Source organism: Saccopteryx leptura, chromosome 1, assembly GCF_036850995.1.
Source record: "Saccopteryx leptura isolate mSacLep1 chromosome 1, mSacLep1_pri_phased_curated, whole genome shotgun sequence".
Taxonomy (NCBI): domain Eukaryota; kingdom Metazoa; phylum Chordata; class Mammalia; order Chiroptera; family Emballonuridae; genus Saccopteryx; species Saccopteryx leptura.
Window position 1 is genome coordinate 337,848,381 of NC_089503.1, and position 13,303 is coordinate 337,861,683.

A 13,303-nucleotide genomic window follows, 5' to 3' on the forward strand; every position below is an offset into this window, starting at 1 on the left:
TCAGAGATATACAAGAAAACACAGAAAGGCAATTTAGGGAGCTCAGAAAACAACTCAACGAACACAAAGAATATATTAGCAAGGAAATTGAAACTATAAAAACAAATCAAACAGAAATAAAAAATTCAATTCATGAACTGAAAAATGAGGTAACAAGCTTAGCTAATAGAACAGGCCAGATAGAAGATAGGATTAGTGACATAGAAGACAAGCAACTTGAGGCACAACAGAGAGAAGAAGAGAGAGACTCAAAAATTAAAAAAAAATGAGAAAGCCCTGCAGGAATTGTCTGACTTCATCAAAAAGAATAACATAAGAATAATAGATATATCAGAGGGAGAAGAGAGAGAAAATGGAATGGAGAATTTATTCAAACAAATAATAGACGAGAATTTCCCAAGCCTGTGGAAAGAACTAAAGCCTCAAATTCAAGAAGCAAACAGAACACCGAGTTTTCTTAACCACAACAAACCTACTCCAAGGCACATCATAATGAAAATGGCACAAACCAACGACAAAGAAAAAATTCTCAAGGCAGCCAGGGAAAAGAAGGATACAACATATAAAGGAAGGCCTATTAGATTATCATCAGATTTTTCAGCAGAAACTCTACAAGCTAGAAGAGAGTGGACCCCAATATTTAAAGTCCTGAAAGAGAGGAACTTTCACCCAAAAATACTATACCCATCAAAGTTATTCTTCAAGTACGAAGGAGAAATAAAAACATTCACAAATACAGAAAAGATGAGGGAATTTATCATCAGAAAACCCCCACTCCAGGAAATACTAAAGGGGGTTTTCCAACCAGATCCAAAGAACAAAACAAAACAAAACCACAAGTAAAAGCTCCACCAAGAACACAATAAAATCAAATTTAAACTGTGACAACAAAAAAAAAGGGGGGGGGGGAAGAGGACAGAGATTAACAGTAGCAAAAGACGATGAAGTGCAGAAACACTCAAAAGATAAGGTAGCAACAGAGGAAAGAAGTATGGAATACAAACAAACAAAAACAAATGATAGAAAAACGAAAGAGAAGAATCAAACAAGATACAAACTAACAGAAAGCAATTTATAAAATGGCAATAGGGAATCCACAAGTGTCAATAATTACACTAAACGTAAATGGATTAAACTCACCAATAAAAAGACACAGAGTTGCAGAATAGATTAAAAAAGAAAATCCAACTGTATGCTGCCTACAAGAAACACATCTAAGCAACAAGGATAAAAACAAATTCAAAGTGAAAGGCTGGAAAACAATACTCCAAGCAAATAACATCCAAAAAAAAGCAGGCGTAGCAATACTCATATCTAAAAATGCTGACTACAAGACAACAAAAGTACTCAGAGACAAAAATGGTCATTTCATAATGATTAAGGGGATGCTGAATCAAGAAGACATAACAATCTTTAATATATATGCACCAAACCAAGGAGCACCAAAATATATAAGACAGCTACTTATTGACCTAAAAACAAAAACTGACAAAAATACAATCATACTTGGAGACTTCAATACACCGCTGACGGCTCTAGATCGGTCATCCAAACAGAAAATCAATAAAGATATAGTGGCCTTAAACGAAACAGTAGAGAACCTGGATATGATAGACATCTACAGGACACTTCATCCCAAAGCGACAGGGTATACATTTTTCTCTAGTGTACATGGAACATTCTCAAGAATTGACCATATGTTGGGCCATAAAAATAATATCAGCAAATTCAGAAAAATTGAAATTGTACCAAGCATATTTTCTGACCATAAAGCCTTGAAACTAGAATTCAACTGCAAAAAAGAGGGGAAAATAACCCACAAAAATGTGGAAACTAAACAGCATACTTTTAAAAAATGAATGGGTCAAAGAAGAAATAAGCGCAGAGATCAAAAGATATATACAGACAAATGAAAATGACAATACGACATATCAGAATCTCTGGGATGCAGCAAAAGCAGTGATAAGAGGGAAGTTCATATCACTGCAGACCTATATGAACAAACAAGAGAGAGCCCAAGTGAACCACTTAACTTCACACCTTAAGGAACTAGAAAAGAACAAAGATAACTCAAAATAACTCAAAACCAGCCAAAGAAAGGAGATAATAAAAATCAGAATAGAAATAAATAAAATAGAGAACAGAAAAACTATAGAAAAAATTAATAGAACAAGGAGCTGGTTCTTTGAAAAGGTCAACAAAATTGACAAACCCCTGGCAAGACTTACCAAGGAAAAAAGAGAAAGAACTCATATAAACAAAATCCAAAATGAAAGAGGAGAAATCACCACGGACACTGTAGATATACAAAGAATTATTGTAGATTACTATGAAAAACTTTATGCCACTAAATTCAACAACCTAGAAGAAATGGATAAATTTCTAGAACAATACAACCTTCCTAGACTGAGTCATGAAGAATCAGAAAGCCTAAACAGACCTATTAGTAGAGAAGAAATAGAAAAAACCATTAAAAACCTCCCAAAAATAAAAGTCCAGGCTCAGACGGCTATACTAGTGAATTCTATCAAACATTCAAAGAAGACTTGGTCCCTATTCTACAGAAGGTCTTCCAAAAAGTTGAAGAAGAAGCAATACTTCCAAACACATTTTATGAGGCCAACATAACCCCCATACCGAAAGCTGGCAAGGATGGCACAAAAAAAGAAAACTACAGACCAATATCTCTAATGAATACAGATGCTAAAATACTAAACAAAAATACTGGCAAATCGAATACAACAACATATTAAAAAAAATAATACATCATGATCAAGTGGGATTCATCCCAGAATCTCAAGGATGGTTCAACATATGTAAAACGGTTAACATAATACACCACATCAAAAAAACAAAGAACAAAAACCACATGATCTTATCAATAGATGCAGAAAAGGCATTCGATAAAATACAACACAACTTTATGTTTAAGACACACAACAAAATGGGTATAGAAGGAAAATATCTCAACATAATAAAGGCCATATACGATAAACCATCAGCCAACATCATATTAAATGGAATAAAACTGAGGACTTTCCACCTTAAATCATGAACAAGACAGGGTTGTCCACTCTCTCCACTCTTATTTAACGTGGTGCTAGAAGTTCTGGCCAGAGCAATCAGACAAGAGAAAGAAATAAATGGCATCCATATCGGAAAAGAAGAAGTAAAGGTATCACTTTTTGCAGATGATATGATCCTGTACATCAAAAACCCCAAAGACTCCACAAAAAGATTACTAGAAACAATAAACCAATATAGTAAGGTCGCAGGATACAAAATTAACATACAAAAGTCCATAGCCTTTCTCTATGCCAACAATGAAATATTAGAAAACGAACTCAAAAAAATAATCCCCTTCACGATTGCAACAACAACAAAAAATACCTAGGAATAAACATAACAAAGAATGTAAAGGACCTATATAATGAAAACTACAAAGCATTGTTAAGGGAAATCGAAAAAGATACAATGAGATGGAAAAATATTCCTTGTTCGTGGGTAGGAAGAATAAATATAATCAAAATGGCCATATTACCCAAAACAATATATAAATTTAATGCAATTCCCATCAAAATTCCTATGATATTATTTAAAGAAATGGAACAAAAAATGATCAGATTTATATGGAACTATAAAAAACCCCAAATAGCCAAAGCAATCCTAAGGAAAAAGAATGAAGCTGGGGGCATTACAATACCTGACTTCAAACTATATTATAGGTCCACGATAATCAAAACAGCATGGTACTGGCAGAAAAATAGACACTCAGACCAATGGAACAGAATAGAAAGTCCAGAAATAAAACCACATATATATGGTCAAATAATTTTTGATAAAGGGGCCAACAACACACAATGGAGAAAAGAAAGCCTCTTCAACAAATGGTGCTGGGAAAACTGGAAAGCCACATGCAAAAGAATGAAACTCGACTACAGCTTGTCCCCCTGTACTAAAATTAATTCAAAATGGATCAAAGACCTAAATATAAGACCTGAAACAATAAGGTACATAGAAGAAGACATAGGTACTAAACTCATGGACCTGGGTTTTAAAGAGCATTTTATGAATTTGACTCCAATGGCAAGAGAAGTGAAGGCAAAGATAAATGAATGGAACTACATCAGACTAAAAGTTTTTGCTCAGCAAGAGAAACTGACAACAAAATAAACAGACAGCCAACTAAATGGGAAATGATATTTTCAAACAACAGCTCAGATAAGGGCCTAATATCCAAAATTTACAAAGAACTTATAAAACTCAACAACAAACAAACAAACAGTCCAATAAAAAAATGGGAAGAGGACATGAACAGACACTTCTCCCAGGAAGAAATACAGATGGCTAACAGATATATGAAGAGATGCTCATCTTCATTAGTTATTAGAGAAATGCAAATCAAAACTACATTGAGATACCAGCTCACACCTGTTAGATTAGCTATTATCAACAAGACAGGTAATAGGAAATGCTGGAAAGGCTGTGGAGAAAAAGAAACCCTCATCCACTGTTGGTGGGAATGTAAAGTAGTGCAACCATTATGGAAGAAAGTATGGTGGTTCCTCAAAAAACTGAAAATAACTACCTTATGACCGAGCAATCCCTCTACTGGGTATATACCCCCAAAACTCAGAAACATTTATACGTAAAGACACATGTAGCCCCATGTTCATTGCAGCATTGTTCACAGTGGCCAGGACATGGAAACAACCAAAAAGCCCTTCAGTAGAGGACTGGATAAAGAAGATGTGGCACCTATACACTATGGAATACTACTCAGCTATATGAAATGATGACATCAGATCATTTACAACAAAATGGTGGGATCTTGATAACATTATGCGGAGTGAAATTAGTAAATCAGAAAAAAACAAGAACTACATGATTCCACACATTGATGGGACATAAAAACGAGACTAAGAGACATGGACAAGAGTGTGGTGGTTACCGGGGGTGGGGGGAGGGGGGGCATGAGAAGGAAGCAGGAGAGGGGGAGGGGGAGGGGGACAAAGAAAACTAAATAAAAGGTGACGGAGAAACAATCTGACTTTGGGTGATGGGTATGCAACATAAGTGAATGACAAGATAATCTGGACATGTTTTCTTTGAATATATGTACCCTGATTTATTGATGTCACCCCATTAACATTACTAAAAATTTATAATAAAAAAAAAAAACACAGGAAAAAAGATCCAAAGTAAACAAAATAATTAAAAAGAAAATACCCTCAAAAAATAAAATTATAAAAATTAAAGAAAATGAAATTCAAAAGAGAAAAAAATAATAAGTAAAAAAAGGAAAAAGGGGCAAAAAAAAAGGAAAAATAAATTTTGGTTTTGAGCGTTTTCTTCCAATAGGTGTCGCTGTATTTCAAGTTTTAGCTCTGTGAAGTTTCTGGGCTGTCCTCTGCTGAGATGTTGTGGCAATGATGTAGGCTGGGCCACAGTCACACTGATGGGTGTGGCATGTTTTGAGGGCTTTACAGTTTCAGCTTTAAGGCTTTATGGCTCTAGCAGTGGCAATCTCAGGCTTCCAGGTACTCCTTCCCATGTCTGAACAGACCTGGGGACCAGACATGTAGCACCTCTGTTCTTCAGGGGAGAGAGTGCTTCCAGAGAGCTAGCTGTGGGGTTTGTCTCTGACACTCTCCATGCTACAAGTTGAGGGAGGTGGAATCTGGGATGTTGGGGAGCCGCACTTTAGTTTTCTCTGTCTCTGCCAAGTGTGAGCTGCAGGCAGACCATGGGAACACAGTTAATGAACCCACACTCAGGCCGCTTTGGTTTATCTCCCCCTCTGCCCCTCTTTCTCACCATTCCTCACGGCAAAAGGAGACCCAGTCACTCTGAGTGTCCCTCTCTGTACCTCTTAGGCAAAATCCATAGAGCCCGAGCTTCCCTCCTCCTCATAGTCCAGCAGAGAAAAAAAAAAAAAAACAACCAGTTACTCCAGGTTTGTCTCCTCTCCTCTCCAAAGCCAAGTCAAATGGGTTTTATCTTTTGCCCCGCTTTTCACCCCATCCCACCTTTAGTCCTTTTGGTACATGATATTATAGGTGCGCCTGCTGGCTTTCCTTCACTGCATTATAGTTGTTGATGTCGAAATTTCAAGAGGAGAGATCAGGAGTATCTCTTACGCCACCAGTACTCACATGTCATCCGCCAGGATTTCTTAATATAAGGGTTTGTGAACTTGGGTGGCAAGAAAAAATTCCACATTATTTTTATTAACCTCTATCAGAAAGCCTTCATTACTGTATTATAAATTTTTTAAAATTTTTGGATAACTTTATTTCAATGTAATTATTTCCTTTGTGTATACACATTTTTGATTTATGCATTCAGGAACATTTTAGACAGGGTCTGTAGGGTTCACTAAAGGCTCATGGCAAAATAAAAGAAAGACTGTGATGAGGGCAGTTGGATAATCTTTAAATGAGAGTTTTCAGGATTACTTTTTCTTGAAGATAATTGTGACTGGTAATATACTTCACTTAATGTACTGTTGTGCTTTTAGGTTTACGTACAAGTTAATAAAGAAGCAGCAGATGATAAAAGTGTAGCAGAATCAGCACATGCTTACTTCCAGCGATTGGAACTGGGTGACGTGCAAGCACTTGCACTGTGGCAGAAATTCCGGGACTTGAGCGTAGAAGAGTACATTCGTATTTACAAGGTACTGTCCACTCCTGCTGTCCTGTGATGTGGTGCAGCACTTGGCTGAGACCTTTAGGTAGCAGAGTTTATTCTTAAGCTCATGTTTTAAGAATAGATTTGTTATTGAGTTGGAAATTGGGACTCAAATGTTGTTCTTTGGGCTTCAAGTTAGAGCTATGAAATAATCCTGAATCCTATGAACTTAACAGACTGAATATCAGGAGACATTCTGATACTTCATTTCAGTCTGGCTTTTCAGTCTTCTATCATTTATTCACTTTTTCTTAATCATTTTTTCTTTCTTTGCTTCCTTAGGCATATATGTGATGGGTATGAATTTGTTCATTTAATAAACATTTAGGAAATGGGAAAAACATAACAGCAAATAAAAGACATCAGTTTTCTCATGGGATTTACATTCTAGCATGGAGACAGAGTGAATTAAACAAAGACATGCAAATAAAACAAGAACATATAATCTGTTAGATGTGATGATCCTGTAGAGAGAAATTAAGCAGGGAAGAAGAGGTCAGGTGTGCTGTGGGGGTGGAATGAAGAGTTCCAGTAAAGAAGCCCACGTGACTGGAGTGGGTAAACTGGATGCAGAACGTAGGAGAGGTGGTTGAAGAGCTTGTAGGGTAGGACGTGGTGTAGGACATTGTCCAGGGCTCTACCAGTATCTTCGAGCAGTGGTGGAAATGCTTTGTATCTGTGCTGTCCAGTATGGTAGCCGCTAGCCTTGTGTTGCTACAGAGTACTTGAAGTGTGAGTAATGTGAGACACTAAATTTTTATTTTCTTTGAATTAGAATAGCCAGTGTGCCTTGAACTATCATATTAGGCAGCAAAATACTGTTGCGAGGACATGAGGTATGGGAAGAGCCTTTAGAAGGTTAGAGCAGAGAAATGACTTTATTTAATTCTTATTTTCCCCATCTGACCGTAGAGCATCCTGTTTTCTCTCAGGGTAAGACAATATGCTATTTAAATAACTTTTTCTTTCTTTTAGCGTCTAGGAGTACACTTTGATGAATACTCAGGAGAATCGTTTTACCGTGAAAAATCACAAGAAGTCTTAAAGTTGCTGGACAGTAAAGGACTCCTGCAGAAAACGATGTATGGTCAGGTTATTCTCTAGAAAAGTTATTGGTTCTTTTTAGAAATTGACATTGGTATATTCTCTGAGTGAGGACAACAATGTGCTATGCATCCTTCTGGCATTTTTTAATAATGCTTTTTCCTGGTCAAAGTGCTTTCCCACATGCTATCTTTTGCTGCTGTAACAAAATTCTGTTACAGCAGGTTGGGAGGAAGGATGTTATCTGCTCTTTACACATGAGCAAACTGAAGAACAGAGAGTACACGTCACCTACCTAAGGTCACACTAGGTAAATGGTAAAACTGGAAAAAGGAAATAAAACTCACATCTTCTTACTTAACCCTGCCTTTTAAAAAAATCCCATCCTGTTCCAAAAAAATATATAAGGCAGCTTATGAAAATAGATATAATACAAGCCGTTAAAAGAATAAAATGAGAAAATCAGGTAGCAGGGGCAGAAAATAATATGAATTCAGGGTGATGTTAGTATATTATATAACACACACTGGGATTCTATTTCCTTGCTTAAGGTAAATTTCTGATTTCGCTTTGAGTTCCCTATTAACCAATAAAAATAGTACCAGTCATAGGAGCTCATCTATAATGTAGATGCAAACCAGTTGCTTAGAAATACCACTTTTCTACTACCAAAGAGCCATTTTTCTTTTCATCTCCATAAGGAAGACATGGAGAATGTGTTCCATCATGTCCTCAGTAATGTCCTTAAGGAAAATTTTTAGATTGCCATATACAGATTCTAATTTTTGACCAGGCAGGAAAGACAACAACAAAATCCCATGGTTTTATTACTCAGGGGTACTTTATGGCATGTTAAAACTAAACCAATAGTTTTTGTTATAATAACTGGAATTAGAAGAATACAATATTTTATGTTTAAACTTCAGATGTAATCTCATTTTTTCAACTAGGTATATTAAAGACATTATCTAAGTACCTTATCCAGAGTTTCAGATTTTTAAAAAGATAACCAGTAGCTTCTGGTTAGCTGAAGATAATTTTAAAGATGTTATACTTTTAAAGGTCTTAATTTATAATATTGCTTCAGAATTACCTCTCTCCATTTGTAGAAAAGGAACAGCTGTAGTGGATCTTTCTGGAAATGGTAACCCTTCCTCAATTTGTACTGTAATGCGAAGTGATGGGACTTCTCTCTATGCAACCAGGTTTGTCTTATGTGAAGGTCAATGTTAGAATGTGTATTTGACTTGATGTTATTGTTCTCGAATTAATGCTAAGACAATTATGTTATACTCAAAACTTAGCAAATGCTAGTTTCAAAATCTCTGCATTACTCAAAATAGATCTTTTGGGTTTCTGTTGCCAGTTGTGTAGTTCCTGGAAAGGTTTACTGTCATCAGAAAAGTGACTGAAAACTATTTATTTACAATTAGTTAAATATCAGGATTCCACAACTGAATACATTGTTCTACAAACTATAAAATTAAGATACCTCATAGTCAACTATAAATACTTTACAATCGCACGTTAGCAGGGATGTACACTGGGAGGCGGCCCTCTGAGCACAGTGGTGTCCTCTCTGAGGAAGGACCCTCACATATGTACCAGCCCTCATTCTGACTGTGATAAAATGGGTCAAGGGAAAGTAGGCCATAGTGCTTACCATGACTGACCGCTGTGGAAAGGAGCAGTCTCTGGTACTCAGTAAGATCCGGGTTTGTCAGGCACACTTATTTCCGAGACAAAGCTAATAGGAAGGAAAAGATCGGACAATAAAAAAGCCACACAGGCAAATGTAGCCATACTCCAGCATGCAAGCAAAAGGCTCCAGTGTCTCCAGGCTAGCTTTATAATGTATCACAAACAGCTTTTGTAGTATAACGTGATGATATTTTATTATTATTGTTTACTACCATCATTTGTTCCGAACCACTTTAAACACCATCCAATTCTGTTGGTGAAAGTAGAAAATTCATCTACTTTCTGTTACTTTTTGATATTTCCCTTCACCAATTCGATGCAGTTGGGGGTGGGAAGTGAAAAGAACCTATATATCTAAGAGGTACATTTCTTTTTTTGATACAAAAATATATAGTAGAAAAAAATTTTGTGCCAGCTAATTATTGCTGGACAGATTATAGAAGAACCCATGAGCAGTGGTTTTATAAGAAATGTGTCCACTCAGAATGAAAACTCGGTGACACAAAGACTCACTAACTGTCCTGATCTGGTATCTTTCTGTGGCTATTATTAGGTTGAGATTTTTCCGTATTTAGTCCTTGGTATCCATGGGGAATTGGTTCTAGGACACTCCCACCCTCACAGATACCGAAATCCACAGATGTTCAGGTCCCTTATGTAAAATGGTGTCATATTTGCATATAAACTACACATATCCTCCCTTCTACTTTAAATCATCTCTAGAGTACTTACAATACCTAATACTGTAAATAACTGTTATACTGTTTTTTGGGTTTTTTTGTATTTTTCTGAAGCTGGAAACGGGAGAGACAGTCAGACAGACTCCCGCATGTGCCCGACCAGGATCCACCCGGCACGCCCACCAGGGGCGACGCTCTGCCCACCAGGGGGCGATGCTCTGCCCCTCCGGGGCGTCACTCTGCCACGACCAGGGCCACTCTAGTGCCTGGGGCAGAGACCAAGGAGCCATCCCCAGCGCCCGGGCCATCTTTGCTCCAATGGAGCCTTGGCTGCGGGAGGGGAAGAGAGAGACAGAGAGGAAGGGGGGGTGGAGAAGCAAATGGGCACCTCTCCTATGTGCCCTGGCCGGGAATCGAACCCGGGTCCCCCGCACGCCAGGCTGACGCTCTACCGCTGAGCCAACCGGCCAGGGCCTATGCTGTATTATTTAGGTCAGTGATTTTCAACCTTTTTTGAGCTGCGGCACATTTTTTACATTTAGAAAATCCTGGGACACACCACCTACCAAAATGACACAAAATGACACTCTAACACAGTACATATTATACATATAGTTAATAATATAGTTTCTAAATGTATTTATACTCACTTAGTGTGAAATCTGGGCCTGTTTCGATGAACACAAAAGGGTTATCCTGGCAGGAATGGTAGAAAGACACACACGAAGCTCATCCTCAACAGTTCGCAGTCTCTCTCTGTTTTTAGTTTTTATCGCAGTCAAGCTTGAGAAGCTCAGCTCACATAGATATGTGGTTGAAAACGGGAGCAATGTCAAAATAGCTTTGTTGGCCAGAATGGGGAACTCCTTGGCAACAGATAACCAAAAACTGTCCAAAGGAAGATCAGCAAACTTTAGCTTTAAAGTTAGATAACATTGTGATGCATTGTATATCACCCTCTGCAGGGGCCTCTTTATAAAGAAAAAGGTCAAATATCTATATACACCATCAGGATAGACATAACCAGCTGAGGCTGAGGCTTCATCTAGTGGTGGCAACATTTACCTCCAGTCCTGACCAGGATTAGAAATCGGGACCATGGGGAGGAGTAGCAGCTTCAACTACTCGCGGCGGCCACACAGTGACAAGTGCGCTGCAGCCCGAGCGGGGACCTTCCTGGGTGTGGATGAGAGGCGGCCTACTATTGGTTCATCACTAGTGGTTGTGATGAATCCTAGAAGGTGATTGGTCAGTGAGCGTTCCCTGTGCCTCCACTCTTCCTGTCGCTGATAGCTGGAGGGATTGTGAGGGGAATGTTTATGTTCGGATGGAGGCGGCTGGCGGCGGGCCGGATAAATAGCCTCCACCGGCCGTATCCAGCACGCGGGCCATAGTTTGAGGACCCATGTTTAATTTCTCCACGGCACACCTGACCATGTCTCATGGCACACTGGTTGAAAAACACTGATTTAGGGAATAAAGACAATAAAAAGTCTGTACATGTTCAGTACAGATAACAGCCATCATAGAGTAGTCCTAACTACATAGTACACGTCAACAACAATGTAACCTATTTTTCCTGAATTTTCTATTCACAGTTGGTTTACTCTGTGGATATGATACCTGTGGATATGGAGGGCCTATTATACTTATCTTAATACCTATCCTTTCTCTCTTTTATTTGGGAGACTAATTCTCTTTTTGCCACTTGTTAAAATGTTTGATTTTTTTTCTTTTTTTACCTTGCTCTATCTTTAGCTGTTTCGGCCCTTTCAATGGGTTCCTTATAGAATACACTTATGTGTGTAGATGTGAATTAAAGAAAAGAGTTGTTCTAACAGACAAAGAAAAGTGTAGAATACTGAAAAGAGCACAGGGGGAGGCTGAATACCTGAACTTCTGTTCTGAGACCTTGACCCTCACTTAGCCTCCCTGGGCCATGGTTCCATACTTTGTGAAATGAGAGACCTGAACTAAAGGACCTGGCATATTTTCCTATTTTTTTTGTCCCTCAATAGCCCGTTTTTGCTTCCATTAAGAATGCATGTTTTGTATTATGTCAGGATTATGAGGTAGGTACTAATCCCAACATTTCAAAAGATCTAGGGACTTTTTAAGTCTTCCAGTGTCATATATTGTCAAAAATAACTTTAACTTTAATTTTCAATACTCTCATAATCTTGGCTTGAAATTTCATAGTTTATTTTTCATTATATTACATGTAAACTGGGTTTTTTTTTGTACTTAATCAGAGATAGAAGAGATAGATGGAATTTTTGTCAAAGTACTTTATGATCTTTTAAAATGCTTTAGAAAGTATTACATATGGCTGATCCAAGACCTGGAAACTCCTTGATTATACTAACAGAAGAGGAGGTAGAAGACATCTATTTAGCTACTACATCACCTAGGTTTTAAATGTGTTCTTTAAGAGAGTATATTGCAAATAAGTGACAGGTGATTCTTTCCAGTAGATTTTTTATTTTTAGAATCAACAAATCCTAAAACATTTACCTGCAGACGTTTTGCCTACAGCTATTTCAGTAGTTATTACTAATTGTCTCAGAGCTCTTACTCATTTTTGTTTATCTTTTCACAGCACTTTTATACTTATTGCATTTCCCAAAGCTACTCTTGTTATTTTTACTTGGTATCAAAGTATGATATTGGGATTATACAAGCATGGGTAGTATACCCCAGGCAGTGGCATAATAGGAATTCTTAATTAGAAAAGCCTCATTACCATTAAATATTGAAAATAAATTATTACCCAGATCTGCTTAGTAACTCTTAATTTATGGCCATTTCTTTTCAGAGATGTTGCAGCTGCTATAGATAGAATGGACAAGTATAATTTTGATACAATGATTTATGTGGTAAGTAATCACAATAAAGAACAAAAGGTTGGCCCTGGCCGGTTTGCTCAGTGGCAGAGCATCGGACTGGCATGTGAATATCCCAGGTTCGATTTTCAGTCAGGGCACACAGGAGAAGCGATCATGTGCTTCTTCACCCTTTCTTTTCCCCCTTGGCAACCACTGCTCTGTTCTCCATCACTAGAGTGTTCTCATTGTGGAACTGGCTTTTTTTTTTTTTTACCAGAGACAGAGTCAGAGAGAGGGATAGATAGGGACAGACAGACAGGAACACAGAGAGATGAAAAGAATCAGTCATCAGTTTTTCGT

At 37.7% G+C, this 13,303-nt stretch overlaps 1 protein-coding gene across 1 annotated transcript in view; it reads left to right on the forward strand.

Moving 5' to 3' along the window:
• The window catches only part of RARS2 (arginyl-tRNA synthetase 2, mitochondrial), a 67,009-nt gene that overhangs the window by 46,043 nt on the left and 7,663 nt on the right, over positions 1-13,303 (forward strand). The window contains exons 9-12 of the mRNA XM_066358909.1: positions 6,521-6,679; positions 7,669-7,775; positions 8,847-8,942; positions 12,934-12,994. Of these exons, the coding sequence (XP_066215006.1) occupies positions 6,521-6,679; positions 7,669-7,775; positions 8,847-8,942; positions 12,934-12,994 (423 nt within the window). The remainder of the gene's footprint in view (positions 1-6,520; positions 6,680-7,668; positions 7,776-8,846; positions 8,943-12,933; positions 12,995-13,303) is intronic.